The sequence below is a fragment of the Pteronotus mesoamericanus genome, unplaced genomic scaffold (assembly GCF_021234165.1).
Source record: "Pteronotus mesoamericanus isolate MK-2021 breed Mesoamerican mustached bat unplaced genomic scaffold, CSHL_Meso_final scaffold_125, whole genome shotgun sequence".
In the NCBI taxonomy this organism is placed as follows: Eukaryota; Metazoa; Chordata; class Mammalia; order Chiroptera; family Mormoopidae; genus Pteronotus; species Pteronotus mesoamericanus.
In genome coordinates this window covers 2,957,464-2,976,412 of record NW_026555304.1, presented here as the reverse complement: position 1 = coordinate 2,976,412, position 18,949 = coordinate 2,957,464, and the positions used below count along the sequence as shown (strand labels likewise).

At 40.0% G+C, this 18,949-nt stretch overlaps 1 protein-coding gene across 3 annotated transcripts in view; it reads right to left on the bottom strand.

The window, feature by feature from the left end:
- Window positions 1-18,949, bottom strand: part of MFSD14B (major facilitator superfamily domain containing 14B) — a 133,837-nt gene that overhangs the window by 38,590 nt on the left and 76,298 nt on the right. For all 3 annotated transcript variants that reach the window (XM_054587996.1, XM_054587997.1, XM_054587998.1), the window contains one exon: window positions 11,773-11,887. In XM_054587996.1, coding sequence (XP_054443971.1) covers window positions 11,773-11,887 — 115 coding nt within the window. The remainder of the gene's footprint in view (window positions 1-11,772; window positions 11,888-18,949) is intronic.

Here is an 18,949-nt window from a genome sequence, read left to right as displayed (position 1 = left end):
AAATCATATGATCGTATCATTAGATGCAGAAAAGGTATTTGACAAAAATTAAGCACCCATTTATGATAAAAATTCTCTACAAAATGAGAACAGAGAGAATAACACCTCAAAACAATAAAGGCCATGTATGAAAAACCCACAGCTGACATCATATTCAAGATGGCAAAACCGAAAGTGTTTTCCTTAAACGTAGCAACAAGTTAAGTATATTGTCCTTTTCCATTTCTATTCAACATAATATTGAAACTCCTAGCAACAGGAATCAGGCAATAAAAATAAAGGCCAGGCAAATTGGAAAGAAATAAGTAAAACTGTCATTATTTGCAGATGATACTCTATATAGAGAACCTATTAGAACTCATAAATGGATTCAGTAAAATAATAGCAACTAAAATTAATAATCAGAAATCAGTTGAATTTATTTCATTTTTTATTTTTTCAATTAGTTTATATTCAACATTAATCTGCATTAGTTTCAAATGCACAGTAGGGTGGCAAGAAAATCATGTACTTAACAGTAGTTTCCCCCCAATGATTCAAGCATCCACCTGCCCACAGTCATCAAGTCAGTATTGACTATATTCCCTATGCTGTAATCCACATCTCTGTGACAATTCTGTAACTAACTTATATTGCTTAATTTCTTCACCTTTTTTACCCATTCCTCCAAACCTCCTCTTTTCTGAAAAGTGTCAGCTTGTTCTATTTATGTATGTTTCTTTTTTTAATTTTGTTATTTAGATTACACATATAAGTGAAATCATATGGTATTTTTCTTTCTCTAACTTATTTCACTTAGCATAATACCCTCTTGGTCCATCTATGCTGTCACGAAAAAAAAAAAAATAAGACTTCATTCTTCTTTATGGCCAAGTAGTATGCCATTATGCATATATATCATTTCTCCTTTCTATCCATTCACTTATTGATGGGCACTTGGGTTATTACAAGTCTTGGCTATTGTGAATAATGCTGCATGAACAAGGGGTGCATATATTCTTTCATATTAGTGTTTCAGGTTTCTTTGGATATATTCCCAGAAGTGGAATTGCTGGGTAATACACACAACTCAGTGCCTGTCCATTTTTAATTTTTTTGTGTAACCTCCAGTGTGTCTCATAGTGGTTGCACCATTTTGCATTCCCACCAGCAGTGCACTAGGATTACCTTTTATCCACATCCTCGCCAACACTTGTTTGTTGATTTACTGATGACAGCCATTCTGTCAGGTGTGAAGTAACAGCTCACCGTGTTCTAGCTTGCAATTCTGATAATTAGTGACACTGAGCATCTTTTCATGTCATATGTCTATTGGTCATTTCTATGTCTATTTTGGAGAAATGTGTATTGGGGTCCTCTTTTAAGTGTTATATATAGTCTGCCCAGAAAAAGTCCAGCCATTGTTAATATATTGAGAATGGTTTGTGTGGCATTGATGTAACTGGCAGCCTAGGAGAGTGGACTGGAATGCATATGCGTGAACAATGATGGTTGCACTGTACTGGTCAGAGGGGGTGGTAGATGCTGTTGAGTAATGAGCATGTGCACTGCATGGTTGTTGCATTCAAAATGACTGAGCAAGTAGAGCAAGCAACAAATCTGCATCCAATTTTGCGTTAAGCTTGACCATTCCACCAGGGAAACTATTTCGATGATTCAGAAGGCTGCCGCTATGGGCAACTGGTGATTGGCAGCTTCATCATGACAAGCGCCCGCTCTTGCATCATGTCTCATGCAGAGTGTTTTGGTGAAACATCAAACCACTCAGTTGACTCAGCCCCAATGCAGCTCTGATTTGGTGCCCTGTGACTTCTGGTTTTTCTCCAAACTAAAATCATCTTTGAAAGTGGAGACTTCAGACCGTTGATGAGACTCAGGAAAATACAATGGGGCAGCTGATGGAAACTGGGAGAACTGTGTGAGGCCCCAAGGTACCATTGTTCTATGTACAATGTTTCTTGTATCTTCTTTAATAAATGTCTGTTTTTCATAGCACATGGCTGGATATCTTCAGGACTAACCTCATATATTTTGGTGTTGAATTGTATGAGTCCTTCAAAAATTGTGGATATCAACCCCTTATTGAATATATCATTGGCAGATATCTTCTCCCATTTAGTGGGTTGTCTCTTCATTTTGTTGATGGTTTCCTTTGCTGTGCAAAAATTTTTTAGTTTGATGTTTAGTTTGAATTTTTTAGTTTGATGATGATGTAGTCCCATTTTTTTTCTTGTTTCCTCTGCCCAGAAGATATATCAGAAAAAAAAAAAATTGCTAACAGAAACGTCCAAGATTCTACTGCCTATGTTTTCATCTAGGAGTTTTATGGTTTCAAGCCTCACATTTGTCTTTAATGCATTGTGGGTTTATTTTTGTACATGGCAGAACTTGGTGATCATTACTTTTTTGCATCTATCTGTCCAATTTTCCCAACACTATTTACTTAATAGACTGTCTTTACCCCATTGTATATTCTTGCCTTCTTTGTCAGATATTAAAGGACCATAGAGGTATGTGTTTATTTCTGGGATCTCTAGTCTGTTCTGTTCATCTATGTGTCTGGTTTTATGCCAGTAACATAGTGCTTTGATTTCGGGTAGTATACTTTGATATAACATAGTAATATGCTTCTTTGCTGTTCTTTCCCAAGATTGCTGAGACTACTTGGGTTTTTTTTTGGGGGGGGGGGGTTCGATATAAATTTTTTAATTACTTGTTCTAGTTCTTAGAAATATGCCATTGGGACTTTGATAGGAATTGTATTGAAATCTATTGATTGCTTTGGTAGTATAGACATTTTAATGATGTTAATTCTTCCTATCCATGAGCATGGTATATGCTTCAATTTATTTGTATCTTATTCCATTCCTTTTTTTCAGTACCTTAGAATTTTATGAGTATAGGTCTTTTACCTCCTTGGTTGAATTTTCTTCTAGGTACTTTTTTTGGGATGCGATTTTAGATTTGACTTTTTTTTTCTTCTTTTTCTGTTCACTATCAGTGTATAAAATGGAACAGATTTCTGGATATTTTGTATCCTGTTATTTTACTGAATTTATCAGTTCTAATGGTTTTTCTGGTGGAACCGTTAGGGTTCTCTATATTCAGTACCATGTTATCTGCAAATAATGACAGTTTTGCTTTTTCCTTTCCAACTTGGATGCATTTTAGTTTTTCCTCTTGTCTCACTGCTGTGGCTATGACTTCTAGTATTATGCTGAGTAACAGCAGTGCAAGCGCATATCACTAGTTCCTGATTTTAAGGGAAACATGTTTAGATTTTACGATGGAGTATGATGTTGGCTGTGGATTTGTCATACATAGCCTTTATTATGTTGAGCTATGTTCCCTCTACTTTCATGCTGCTGAGTGTTTAGGATAAATGGGTTCTGAATTTCATTAAATACTTCTTCTACATCCATTAATATGATCATATAATTTTTCCCCTTCATTTTGTTCATGTGGTGTATCACATTAATTGATTTCTGGATACTGTAGCTTTGTTTTCTGGAATGGTCCTTAACTTACCTTCAGTTTTTAAGTGACACCCTTACTGGGTAGAATAGTCTTAATTGTAGGTCCTTCATTTTTATCACTCTGAATATTTCCTGCCAACCCCTTCTGGTCTGAAGTGTTTCTGATGAGAAATCTGCTAACAGTCTTATAGAAGGTAATTAACTCTCTTGCTTCTCTTAAGACTCTGTTTTTTAGCCTTTGCCATTTGAATTTTGTTGTGGGCCTTTTTGGGTTCATTTTGACTGGGACTTTATGCTTCCTTGAACAGGTGTGTGTTTTTCGTTTACCAGGTTAAGGATGTTTTCAGCCATTATTCAAATAGTTTCTTGAATCCCTTGTGCTCTCTTCTCCTGGTATCCCTATGAATTAGATGTTGTTATGCTTGATGTTGTTCAAAAGGTCCCTTAGACCAGAGGTCTCCAACCTTTTTGGCACCAGGGACCAGTTTCATGGAAGACAATTTTTCCATGGATCGGAGGTGGGGGGAGGGGATACAAAAAGTGGAGCTCAGGCAGTAATGCAAGCAAAGCTTTGTTCCCTTGCCTGCCACTCACCTCCTACTGTGGTGGCCTGGTTCCTAACACGCCACAGACCAGTACCAGTCCGCGGTCTGGGGCTTGGGGACTCCACCCCTGCCTTAGACTTCCCTCATTTAAAATTTTTTTTATTTTTTATTTTTGTTGTGCTCCTTGGCTGTGTTCTGTTATCTTTTCCTCTAAATTGCTGATTCGATCCCCTGGCTTCATCAACCCTGCTGGTGATTCCTTCTAGTGTATTCTTCATTTCTGACTGGTTCTTTTTTTATGGTTCTATGACCCTTTAATACCTATTATTTAAGTTCTCACTGAGTTCATCCATTTTCCACCTGCCTCAAGTTCCTGTGCATCCATATAAGCATTGTTTTGAACTATGTATTTGGTAGAGTGCTTACCTTGTCTTTATCTAGTTCCTTTTCTGGAGATTTTTCCTATTCTTTCATTTGTGACATGTTTTCTTTGTCTCCCCATTTTGTCTGCCTTTTGCATTTGTCTCTGTGTATTAGGTAACTCTGCTGTGTCTCCCAGTGTTGGTATGTTCTTATATAGTCAGTGTCTTGTGGGACTCAGTGGTCCAGCCTTCCTGATCACCCGAGCTAGGTGTTCCAGGAATGCCTCTTGGATGGGTTATGTAGGCCCTCCTGTTGCAGTTGTGTCTTGACTGCTGCTGGCTCATCTGTGAGTGGGCTAATGCTCAGGCTCTGGCTGACCATAAGGATCAACCCTGACCACAGTGTACGAGCTACTGTGCAAGACCTGCCCTCCTCTTTACCAAGCAGAGTTGGCTCCACAAGGGTCTGTTGCCTGCCAAGATCTTCCTTTGAATGTGCCACTTGTGTGGTTAGTTTGTCATGCTCTGGTGTGGTCTGAAGCCCAGCTTTGGTTGCACTGGTTCCGGGTTCACTTGGGAGGGACTCTGGTGAAAGTTATTGTTAGATGCTGCTTGTAACTGGCCTTGGGCTACCTGTTTGGAGCTGCCATGTAATCAGAGTTTGTGGCTGTGTCTGCTGGGCCTGCGTGTAGGGGGGAAAAGGACAAGCCCTGTACAAAGGTCAGCTTCCAGCATCTCCAGGCCTGAGGGAAGATCAGTAAAAGGCCCCAAGGCACCCTGAGATCTACCTGTCAGCTGTCCTACACCTCCTGAGGCTGCCTATACTTCCTCAAGAGCCTTTTGAACAACGTCGTTAGAGTAGGCCCAGGCTGGCCATAGCCCACAGTCTCTTCCACAAGGTATGAGCTCAGTACGGTCAAGCAAACAGAACTAGTGGACTTCCTATTTGAGGTTGGTGCAGGTCAGGCACTGAGTGGGGTGAAAGTGGCTCCTACTCCAGAGCCATACTACTCAGTCTCTGCCTGAGTCTCTGACCAGAGCATCCTCAAAAAGACACACTGCAGGTCCAGCCTGCATGCAACAAGCAGACTTTTCTTCAGGGTCTTCAGGCAGGGCGTTGTGACGTTGGCAGCACGGGGACACTAGGGGTGGGGAGGCCAGGCCTAGTGGGTCTCCAGCTGAGGAACAACACTGGTGACATGCAGGGAGAAATGTCCCTTGCTCTGGAGTCATACAACTCAGTGCCTGTCCAAGTTGCCAACATGAGCCTCTCAAGAAAAAAAGTGCACTCTAGGTACAGGTTGAGTACAGCCAGCAGTCTTTTCTGCAGGGCATGGGCTCAGAGGGGTGGGGCCACTGGGAGTCAGAAGGACAAAGCTAGTGGGTCTCCTATTGAGGGACGGCACCAGTGGCATGGAGGGGGTTTGAGAGTAAACAGCCACCACTCTAGAGCTACACAATTCAGGGTCTGTGCTAGTCTCTGACAATAGCTCCCCAAGAAAAAGTACACCACAGGTCCAAACTGGGTACAGCAAGCAGATTTTTCTGCTGGACGCAAGCTAAGCAGGAGGGTGGTAATGGGTCTCCTGCTGGGGGACGAGCATTGGTGGTATCTAGGGAGGGAAAATGGTCCCTGTTCCAGAGCCACATAACTCAGTGTCCATCTGAGTCTCTGCCAAAATCTCAATACAAAAATTGCACCAAAGGTCTCACTGGGAGCAGCCGGCCGAGGTGAGCTCAGCAGGGCAGGGCCACTGGAAATATGAAAGACAGAGCTCACGGGTCTCCTGTTGGCTGACAGCACCAGTGTCATGCAGCGAGTGAAAAATGGCCTACTGCTCCAGAGCCACACAATTCACTGAATGCCCATGCCTCTAACTACTACGGGGTTCTCCTGAATCTCCTTAATTGTTCCCCAAGGCAGAGTGCACTGTGCCCAAGCTGAAACAGACCTTTCTGCAGGTCATGAGCTTGGCCAGGTGGGGCTACAGAGAGTTGGAGAACCAGGCTAATATACTCCCCCAGGCTGCTGCTATAAGGACAGAAGTGCTTGATCCAAGGAAGATAGCAACTGTGAGCAGTTAAATGAAGCAGAGGGTCAGATAAATGATTTGAAGACAAGGTGGCAGAAAACAATCAGAGAAGCAAAACAAAAATTATTTATTTAATTTATTATTATTATTTATCCTTACCTGAGGACAACTTTTCATTGCTTTCAGAGAGAAAGGGTGAGTGAGAGACAGACAGAGACAGAGAGAAGGAGGGAGGGAGGGAGAAACATCAATGTGAGAAAAACATCCATTGGTTGCCTTGTTGTAGGCACCCTGACCATAGATCGAACCCACAAACTGGGTATGTGCCCTGACCAAGAATTGAACCTGCAACCTTTTGGTCTATGGGCATGATACAATTGAGCCATACCAGCCAGTACCAGAATAACATTTTTTTTTTTACTATTATTTTCACCTCCATATTATTTTATTTTAATTATTTTAAATTTACATTTTATTAACTATGCTATTAGAGTTGTCCCATTTTTTCCTTCTTTGCCTCCCTCCACCCAGCATTCCCCACTCTCTCAGGTAATCCCCACATCATTGTTCTTATAGAAACCACAGAAATCATTATGCTAATTAAAATTTTGACTCTTGATAGCAAATGACATTTTTCCTTCATCACCCCCCAACTGAATGTATAAAAATATGTGTCTGAAATTCGTATACTAAAAATACTGTAAGTCAAATAAAATCATTTCTGGTGAACAAAGGGGTGTATAGAATTCCGATCTGGGGAACACAAATTCATTGTTTCGGTATTTATCGAATACCCACTCTGTACCAGATAAATAGGAACACAGAGTTCCTGTCCTTCAGGTTTTTCCACATTATTCAAGAAACCAAGGCAATCACGTAACTACATTATAAGTTGCAATGACATGCAAACAACTAAGGGAGCACTGCTGCGGCATCTCGTGTACGAAGTGAACACTGCTGCAGTGTCCTCAGGTGCACAAAGTATCTGCACAAAATGACTTAATTGTTCATTAATCCATAAGTGTTCTACTATCTTAATCCTTTCTGCATTGTGTATGTAAATTGCAAAGATACTCTATCATACAATGTACAAATAAACAATAATAAAACTGTTAAATAACTATCTTAAGTTCAAATAGATAAGCAGGAACTAGAAGCCTTTTTCCAATCTCTCAAATTATTTTTCCCCAATAAAGTGTTACAGTCAGACCTACAGTTGATAAATTTCAGCTGAAACTGCTTTTTGTAATTCCACAGCATTCTAAGTATAAGGAACCTCAACTGTAAACCTACTTTCGCCCTACCCTGTATATATCTTGATAGTGAGAAACAACAGGCCTTTAGTGGGAAAAATCTCTGCTTAATATTCAACTATAAAATAGTGACTATGGTGGGAGCCAATTTAATCATGGAATATGAAAATAAAAGTAAAAAGGTAAGGCATAAAATTTCAAATATCAGAAGGGGGTAGGGAAGCTGCAGTAGTTTCCTAACTGTTCTATTTGACCAGATATACTACTTTCAACAGTTGATGCTCAATAAATATTTGTTGGATGGATAAATGCAAAATGCTGTGTCTTTCTTAAAACTTAAAGCAGCCAACGTGCTTAGTCTGCATATTTATCTCAACCCCTCTTTCACTTAATATTCAATATGACTCTGATGAATAAATCTAAAGGATGACTTCACCAAAGCAATCTCTTAATAAGCATTAACTTAATTAATATGACTATTCATTGCTGCAGCCCTAAGAATTGTTGGGAACCATCCTGCCTGGTTTCAGGGACTGCAGCCTCGCCAACAGGTGAGAGGGCCCCAAGAGGAGCTGAGCAAGGAGACCTTGGGAAAATAGGCCACTAAGCAGACAAAAACGTGTCTTCCTCAAATCACCCTGCTTGGCCCCAGACGATGGCTGGTTAGTCAATGATGGATAAGACCCCTCAATGGTATGGGCAACCTAAGAAAGGCACAGTTGCATAGGGGCCATCAGGGAAGGACTTGGGGGACACTGAGGAAGTGCAAAAGACCCTCGCCCCTCAGCTTTGTCATGGCCGGAGTCCTCATTCTATCTGAAGGAAGTTTCCTTATCTCTTGGCTGCTCTGCCCGCTGTCTGATCGGGTCAGTGAAACAATACTAAAGGCAGGTATAGCCCTAAACTGGAGGTACAGCCCTAAACTGGTAGTTCCTGGGGACAATTAGGCCTGGGAAAGGAATATATTAAATCCTATGAAACTTCCTTTGCTAAGAATGCCCTTGAGTTAACAAGAACTGATGTTTGGGGTTGAGCATAGAATGTGATCAGTTTCCCAGGTTTCAGGGCTGAATGGGCACCACCCTGTCTACCAGACCCTGATCTGAGGCAAATCTCTTGTGTTCCTTCAATTGTTATCTAGGATCTCTATTTGTTTTCTGTAAACATAGCCTTTTGACATTGACAGATGAGCTTTGCATCCATGCTCTATACCCCTACCCCTATGCTTATGGTTCTCAATAAAAGCCACTTCAAGAGAAGGGCTCGGGGCCTTCTCTGCTAGAGGGAATAGCCACCCCTTTCCCTGGCAGACCGAGAGAAAAGTGTCTGGGATGACTTATTTTTTTTTTCCCATCCATGGCAACCCGGAGTGGCCTCTGCAGGACAGAGTCCGACCTCCTCCTCAGAGAATGATCACTTTCTTGGTTTACTAGAGGCAGTTTCAGTAAGGAAAGGTAAAAATATTTTATGTATTCTTTCACAAATCTCAAAATGCTTCTTAGAACTTAAGCTACACTTGGTTGACAATCCTGTAATTGGCAAGAAATCCTCCTATCTCTAAGATAGGTAGACGGCAAGCTTTTCTTTTTTTCTCTTTTAGTTTTGTCAATGCACAGGAATAAATGTAAAGATTCCTGGGACTATTTTCCTTTCATGGTGTCTCATCCCAGACTTTGGAGTGAGACAGAACTGGGTATAAATCCCAGATCTAATACTTTGAGCCCTGGGCCCTGGGACCTTTCATAATTATGTAACTTTTCCAAATCTCAATTTTCTTCTCTATAAAATGATAAAAATATCTGTAATATTGGGATGTTAGGGATAACTTAGATAATGTAAGTAAATCACTTGGCAAAGTTCATGGAATACAGTAGTGCTTAACAAATAGCTTCCTTCATGTTTTTTGTTCTATTCAGACTGACTGAATGAGAAACATTCACATTATAGGACAGAATCTGCAATCTGCTTTACCCCAAATTCACCAATTTAAATGTTAATATCATCCAAAAACACTTGCCAAGATCCTTAGTCCTGTGACCAAATCCACGCAGCCCTATACTTCTGCCTGGCACTTCTCTCAGTGACTTCTCTCAACCCCATTATGAGCAGGCATTATATTACAGATGAATAACTGAACTAGTGGGGAACCTAAGTTCATTGGTTCAGAACTCTCTCTGAAATCTTTCCTCAAAGCCCTAATGCTCAGCACAACAGTTTTGTGAATTTTTTTTTCTGCTGAAAGCAAGGAACAAAAATCTAGTAAAACAGGAGGGAAGTTAGTACCTCAACTGGTGTTTTCTGAAATGTAGAGAAAGTCTGCATAACAAGTGTGATAAAAGAGGCTTTTGGCACCTCTAAATTCTCTGTTCGCCAGCCTCTAAGAGCCATCTTGAACACGCTGTGTTTTTGAAGCCTTCCTATCAGATCCCTCTGTCCTCCTCCACAGTACTCTAGAGATGTCCTGCCTTTAGGATGTGGCACAAGAGACATTTAGGGAAGGAGGGAAAAAGGAAGGGAGGAGAGAGCAGGTAGCAGCTAGGGAAAATAGGGTTGAAATGGAAGTTTTCAAACTCCTGAGATTTGAAGTCAACAAAGTAAACATTGCTATTGTGTTTTGTGGGACAGCAGTAACTGACTTACATCCCCATTGTTGATTTGTGCAATTACTCATTCAATCAGTCAACACTGAATGACTATTTACTGTCTTCCCAGGAAGTGGGATTTAAAAGAAAAAGGAAGACCTGGGAAGAGAGACATAACCTGGATTTCTGGCATTCAATCCCCCACTCCAAACTATTCAGCAATCCAGCCAGATCATTTTTTCTTCCACCTTCTTACTGTAAACATTTTCAAACACAGGAAAGTGGAGAGGAGCACAATGTGCATTTTAGGGGGAGCACCCCAAAATGTGCCACTTTGGCATGTGGATTGTTTTGAACTGAAAGTAATTAAGACCCAAAAGACTCAGGAAAAGCTTTATACTTCTCCCATTAACAGCCTAAGAAAACTTACCAGATAGGGAGCCTATACCAGAAAGGCAGCTATTACCAAAGACACCTGTTTATATCAGAAAAACTTATCTGCATGGCAGGGCAAACATTTGTTTAGCAATGATTTGTTCTTTTCATCTTTCTGTGAATTGTATTCCTCCCCCTTTGAAGCCCCAGAAACCTACCCTCTTTCTCCTTAGCTCATGATGGCATATAAGCCCCAACTGCCTAACTACCTTTGTGTCGCTTAAGTCTTTGTGGGGCTCCTGTACATGTAAAATTAAATTTGTTTTTCTCCTGTTAATCTGTCTTATGCCAATTTAATTATTAGGCCAGCCAAAGAACCTAGAAGGTAAGAGGAGGACATTTTTCCTCTTCAACCACACCCACATGCCCCAACAGGTTCATGCATTGAACACATACCCACACGCCCCCTTTTCTCCCTGAACCAGTTGAGTAGCTCTCAGAGATGTGACACTGTGACATAAAGGGTTTCAGCCTGTCATTTTATACCTTTCTTTGCCTACTTGATCACAATGCCATTATCATGCCTAGGAAAATTAGAAATGATTGCCTAATACTCAATTATCAAAAAAAAAAAAAAAAAAAAGGGAGGTCTCCTATAACTTTTGCAATGCATTCAACAATTATTTCTTGAATGAATGAGTGTAATCCTTTTTCTGCAGTACTATGTCCCAAATAACTGACTGGGGTCACACAACCAGTAACATAACAATGGATTAATATGCCTCAGGTTCCAATACATCGTCAATTCGAATTAGGTGAGCAGAGACTTCTAACCTGTTCTAATCTGTAAACTGTTTATGATTTGTCAAGTGATCAGCTAACAAAACAAATCAAGCCAACTTTTAAAAGACTTTACAAATGGCAACTCAGATATTCCTGATAATCTTCCAGTTCTAAAACCACAGAACTAATGGCAATTTCTATCTTGCTATCTTTTAACTTTCTGTGTCTCTTTTTTTATTTCGATTACTTTAGATTTTCTTTTATATAAGGCATTATTTACCACTTATTTTAAATGGCACTATTCAGTGAATTTTTAATAGAGTGTTAATTATTTTTCTGGTTTAAAAAAATCTATTATCTTACCCATCCATAAGCAGTACTTCGTTCATGTTCCTGAGTGACATCAGCTACATAGGCAAATATCACAGAGAACGTGACTGAGAAGACTCCAGACACAGAAATCATTGCAAAATACCACCTAAAAAAAGAATCATTTCAATTACGCAGAAGAGGTAGTGTATGTACATTTTTATAAACAGAGCCAAAGATATATAGATTATAAACCAAAAAGTAAATTTTAAAAATATGCATGAAAGAGGACAACTAATAAAGGCATGATCAAGATGGAGAGAAAGACATAAAAACAAACTAATTTTGTCACTGCTGACAAAACATGGGTGCCAGCACATGCAGTTTAAATAAGCTTTAGAGGAAGCCAAAAGAAGAGAAATAAAAACTTTCTAAATTTCCTAGCTTTAGTTAAGAAAAAGATAGCATGTATAGCAAATAACTTAATAAGAGCTACACAAAAGAAGGCTAACAAAAAATGTTAATGTAATTAAGACCAAAAATTTTTATCATACGCATAGATACCTTTAAAAAAAAACTGATTAGACACTTGCAAACAGAACATCACAGAACAGAAATGAGGATTTGTCCCAGATATAATAATGTTTCAATATTAGAAAATATATTAATATTCATTATAATAACAAATCTAAGGAGAAAAATAAAATGATCTCCATGGTTGCAACAATGCATTTTTTAAAAATTTGACACCGAATGTTTACTTTATAAAAGAACATCTCTGGATAAAATAGAATGAGTATTTTTCAATCTAAAACCTAGCTTATAAAAGCTAGCTTAACACTTAATGATAAACATTACAATATTTTCTTTATTAAGAGAAAGATAAGTCCACAATCATCACTTTTATTTAACATTATTCATTAGTCAACAGAAGTAGCAAATGCAGCACCATGAAAACTGTATGGGAATAAGTAAAATCATTTAAAAATCTAAAAATAAAAATAAAGTTTAAGGTATTTAGAGGATACACACAAAAAAAGCCCTAATTCATTGGAAAAGCATGACATGTTCTTAAACAGAAAGACTCAATATCAAAAAGTATTTAAAATTTTTTTTCATCTGGTAGAAAATAAAATGATCCATTATGGGTACCCAACAGATATAGAATGTGACAAATGTTGACATTTTAAAAATTCCTATCAAATAATCAAATGATGGTATTTTCACATGAGCTATAAAAAGAAAATCTCTTAATTGCATTAAAAACAAAACACAAAAACCTTCCATTCTAAGGTATGGTCCTTCACATTGCTGAGTTAAGCAAGAGGAATTTTGGCCAAAATGCCATCCTCTGTACTCTAGAGAAACAACTAAATTACAGCTCTAGTGCAAATTACAACTCATCTTTGGTAACTAAATAGACTTGTTCACACACTAAATACTCCCTTCTTATTTATCACAAAAAATGAGATCAAATTAAAATTCATATTATGGCTCTGGCTGGGTTAGAGTGTTGTCCCAATATGCCAAAGTTGTGGGTTGATCTCTGGTTAAGGCACATACAAGAATCAACAAATTAATGCATAAATAAGTGGAACAACAATCTGATGTTTCTCTCTAAAAATCAATAAACATTTTTTAAAATTTTATATTATGATTTAGAATAGGCTATTGGTCTTTACCACATTATATACAAAAGTGATCCCTACCTATTGACATTAGCTATGTCATATCAGTCCCCTAGGCCAATGAGATGACAAAAACAATACATTTGCAAAGTCAACTGAGCCATAGCAGTGAGTACAGAGATCCTCAGCTCCCTCCTGAGACTCAATCCTGTAACTCGCCTCATAGCAACCACAGCTTTTATTTCTATTTTTTCACTTCAGACTTAATTCTGTACTCTCTTCATTTCCCCATTTATAATATTGGCAAGATGGTAACTACCAAAACTGGCTTTTGGGGAGGAGCTAAGATGGCGGAGGAGTGAATGGGAGTCACGCTGACCTCCTCCCAAGATCAAATTGGAATTGCGACTAAATAGTGGAGAAATCACCTGGAAAACATTGGAACGATAGAGGGAGAGGAGACTTGGAGCCGCAGACAGACAGTGGATTCAACTCTCACACATCCCAATGGGTGAGAAGTGTGGTGTAGGCTCGAGAAGGTGGGTTGCGCACCCACGGGCACCAGCACCAGAGGGACATTGAAACGGCCAGTTGGATCCCCCTGAGAAGAACAGGGTCTGAACCATAAACAGGGACCCCTAGACTACAGCAGCTAAAACCAGAAAAACGCACAAACAAAACGCAACCCCAAAAAGCTCAGGGACGCTCTCTACTAGAGACAGGTGGCGGGAGATGCAAAGAGACATTTAAAAGGCCAACACAAAAATTTGCAGTGGCAGCCGCCCTCCTTGATCTCTGGGTAGAGGCGGCAGCAGAGTGGGCTGGTGCCTGGGAAAAGATTGGTGAGGAAAACTTTGTGAAGAGAACTGAGATGGAGGCCAGCGGAGTCCCGGTGATAACGCACCTCCCACTCTGCAGCTAGCATGTCGCTCAGGCATAAGGGAATCAATTAACCTGCCTTTTGTGTGTTCCGCACACAGCTTGTGTGCGTGTGAGCCAGGGGGCTAAGTGCTGACAAGCTGGAATAAATAGAGGATCCCTGGCCAAAGGAGTCACACAGCTGCATAGAGAGGAGAGACTAGAGACGGAGGCGTTGGAGAAAGAACGGGAGGAGGAACCAGGGGAGTCACGACTCCTTCTCCTTTCTGTAGTCTCCATTGTGCGGGAACAGGCCACACCCCAAAGAGCCAAAAGCTGAAAAGCACACAATAGACACCCCAAAACCTCCCAGTGAAGGCGCCCACACTCGTGCCTAGTGGCTGGTGAGGGCTGGCGAGCGTCTCTGTGGATCCACTTGAGCTGGCGAGGGCTCGCACAGGTTGGCGCTGACGGGGCGTGCGAGGGAGTGCACAGATCGGCGAGGGCAGGCAAAAACTGACCCGTGCAGGCCCGCAAGTGCAGAGAGTGGATCCCAGGCGAAAGGAGTCAAAGAGCTGCCCAGAGTGCCTGGAGGAGAGACTGGAGACAGGATTAACCGGAGTCCTGGAGCTGACTTCCATTTCTGCAGTCTCCATTTGGCAAGGGCACGCAACGCACACAAAGACCAAAAAGTGGGGAAAGCACACAATAGAAGACCCTAAACTGACCAGTGCCAGGGTGCCCGCTGGCCTTGGGGCCAGATGAGTACATGAGGTCGGGAATAAGCCCCCTGGGCTGGGGCAAGCACGAGTGAGCCCAGGCAGGTGCGGGATCCTGCCTGGTTAGGGAGTGCGCTCAAGGAGTGCCGTGAGAGTGCAGAGCAATCCACAGAAATAGTGGATCCCTGGCCAAAGGTGTCACAGAGCTGCCCAAAGCAGGAGTCAGACACAGACAGTAGACTTATGGAAGGCCCAAACAAATGACCCAAGGTCATGTAGGGTCAACAATTGACATCAATAGAGGCAGGACCAGAAAGAAAAGCAAAGGAAAAAACAAACAAACAAACAAATAAAAAAAAGACCCACCTACTACCATAGAAGTTTAATCCACAAAGTCAGGAAATCTAGACGGATCAAATAAGCAGAAGCAAAACTAAAAAAAATAATTAATTAATTATTTTATAGACTCTCGTAAAAATGGGAAGAAAAAGAAGTTTCCCCCAAATGAGTGGAAAAGGAGGTTCCCCACAGAGAGAGCTAAATGAAATCGAGGCGAGGAAACTATCAGATAATGAATTCAAAACAATGGCTCAACGGAAGCTCAATGAGCTCAGACAGCTCAAAGATAGCTTTGAGAAACTGCAGAGAAACTATCAGGATCTTACAACAAACTATATCGACCTGGAAAAGGACATAGAAACTATCAAGAAGACACAAGAGGATATGAAGAACACCATTTCTGAATTGAAGAACACAGTAGAAGGAATCCAAAGCAGGCTGGATGAAGCCGAGGATCGAATCAGTGAGACGGAGGATAAGGTAGAAAAAAAGCTCCCAGAAAGAACAAGAAATGGAAAAAAGACTCAAAATGAATGAAGAGGCATTTAGGGAAATGCAGGACAATCTGAAATGCAATAATATCTGCATAATAGGGATACCAGAAGGAGAAGAAGAGGAGCAAGGAATAGAGAACCTCCTCGAAAAAGTAATGATGGAAAACTTCCCCAATTTGAGGAGAGAAAGTGTCTCATGGATCCAGGAGGCACAAAGGGCCCCACTCAAGAGGGACCCAAGGAGGTCCACTCCAAGACACATCATCATTAAAATGATATATATAAAACACAAAGAGAGAATCCTAAAGGCAGCCAGGGAAAAAGAGAAAGTAACATACAAGGGGGTCCCGATATGCTTAGGAGCTGACTTCTCAACAAAACACTACAAGCCAGAAGGGATTGACAACAAATTTTCCAAGTCATGAAAAGCAAGGGCCTACAACCAAGGCTGCTCTACCCAGCAAGGCTCTCAATTAAAATAGAAGGGGAAATAAGGAGTTTCCCAGTCAAAAGAAAGCTAAAAGAATACATCTCTACCAAACCAGCACTCCAAGATATGCTAAAGGGACTGGTTTAAGAAGATGATGGAAAAGAGTGAGAAAGAGAAAAACACAGGTACAAACAGAAAAACTGAATAGGTTTCTATCACTAATAACTCTCAATGGAAATGGACTAAATGCCCCAATGAAAAGACACAGGGCAGCTGAATGGGTAAGAAAACATGACCCACACATATGCTGCCTACAAGAGACCCACCTCAGAGCAAAAGAGCTATACAGATTGAAAGTAAAGGGATGGAAAAAATATACCAAGCAAATGGGTAGGAGAAAAAGGCCACGGTTGCCATACTTGTATCAGACAACGTAGATTTCAAAACAAAGGCCATAAAGAGAAACCCAGAGGGGCACTTTATAATACTTAAAGGAAGAATCTATCAAGAAGACATCAACATTGTAAACTTATATGCTCCCGATATAGGAGCCCCCAAGTTTATAAGGAAATTGTTGGATGACTTCAAAAAAGATATAGACAGCAACACACTGATAGTAGGGGATTTCAACACCCACTGTCAAAAATGGACAGATCTTCCAAACAAAACATCAGTAAGGATTTCGTGGAACTGAATGACGCACTGATCAAAGAGACTTAACTGACATATATAGAACCTTACATCCCAAAGAAGAAAAATACACCTTCTTTTCAAATGCTCATGGCAGTTTTTCAAAGACAGACCACATGATAGGACACAAAGCAAACCGCAGCAAATTCAAGAAAATTTAAATAATACCAAACTTTTTCTTGGACCACAAGGGCTTATAACTGGAAATTAACCTCAAGAGAAACTTCAAAAACTTGCAAACTCATGGAGACTGAACAGTAGACAATTAAACAATGAATGGGTCAATAATGAGATAAAAGAAGAAATCAAAAAAATTCTGGAAACCAATGAAAATGAACAGACAACAGTCCAAAACGTATGGGACACAGCAAAGGCAGTCCTGAGAGGGAAGTTCATAGCAATACAGGCTTACCAGAAAAAGATAGAAGCATTTCAAATAAAAGACCTAACTCTACAACTTCAAGAACTGGAGAAACAATAACAAATAAATCGCACAGCAAGCAGAAGGAAGGAAATAGTCAAGATTAGAGCAGAAATGAATGACATAGAGAGGAAAAGAACAATTCAGAGGATCAACCAATCCAGAAGCTGGTTCTTTGAAAAGATAAATAAAATTGACAAGCCTTTAATCAGATTCATCAAGAATAAAAAGGAGAGGACCCAAATTAATAATATCAGAAATGAAAGAGGAGAAATAACAACTGATACCACAGAAATACAAAGGATTGTCAGAAACTACTATGAACAATTAATTATATGCCAAGAAATTTGAAAACCTGGATGAAATGGACAAATTTTTAGAAAAGTATAATCTTCCAACACTGAAGGAGGAAGAAACAGAAAGCTTGAACAGACCGATAACAGCTGGGGAAATTGAAGCAGTAAGCAAGATACTCCCGGCACACAAAAGCCCTGGGCCAGACGGTTTCACAGGAAAATTTTACAAAACATTTAGGGAAGAGCTAACCCCTGTCCTTCTCAGACTATTCCAAAAAATCCAAGAGGAGGGAAGACTCCCAGACTCTTTTTATGAGGCCAGCATCACCCTGATCCCAAAACCAGATAAAGACCCTACAAAGGAAGAAAACTACAGGCCAATTTCGCTGATGAACATAGATGCTAAAACCCTCAACAAAATATTGGCAAACCGCATCCAGCAATACATTCAAAAGATTATCCACCACGATCAAGTGGGATTCATCCCAGGGATGCAGGGATGGTTCAATATACTCAAGTCAATAAACATAATACATCACAAAAATAAAAGAAAAGACAGAAACCACATTATCATCTCGATAGACGCAGAAAAAGCATTCGATAAGGTACAGCACCCATTTATGATCATAACACTCAGCAAAATGGGAATAAATGGAGCATTCCTCAACGCAATAAAGGCTATATATGAAAGTCTTACAGCCAACATCATACTTAACGGGCAAAAAATGAAAGCTTTCCCACTAGGATCGGGAACATGACAAGGATGTCTGCTTTCACCACTTCTTTTCAAGATTGTATTAGAAGTCCTAGCCACAGCAGTCAGACAAGAAAAAGAAATAAAAGGCATCCAAATAGGAAAGGAGGTAGTAAAACTATCATTGTTTGCAGATGACATGATAGTGTACATAGAAAACGCTGTAGACTCTACCAAAAAACTACTCAACCTAATAAGTGAATTCAGGGAAACAGCAGGATACAAAGTCAGTGTTCAGAAATGAAAGGCATTTTTGTACACCAGCAATGAAATAGAAGAAGAAGAAATCAGAAAAAAAAATACTATTCGATATAGCAAGAAGAAAAATAAAGTACCTAGGAATAATTTTAACCAAGGAGGTAAAAGGCCTGTATGCAGAAAACTATACAACATTGAAAAAAGAAATTAAGGAAGATACAAGCAAATGGAAGCATATACCATGCTCATGGATTGGAAGAATTAATATCATCAAAATGTCCATACTACCCAAAGCAATTTATAGATTCAACGCAATCCCTATTAAGATACCAATGACGTATTTCACAGCAATAGAACAGACATATCAAAAATTTATATGGAACCATAAACAACCCCGAATAGCT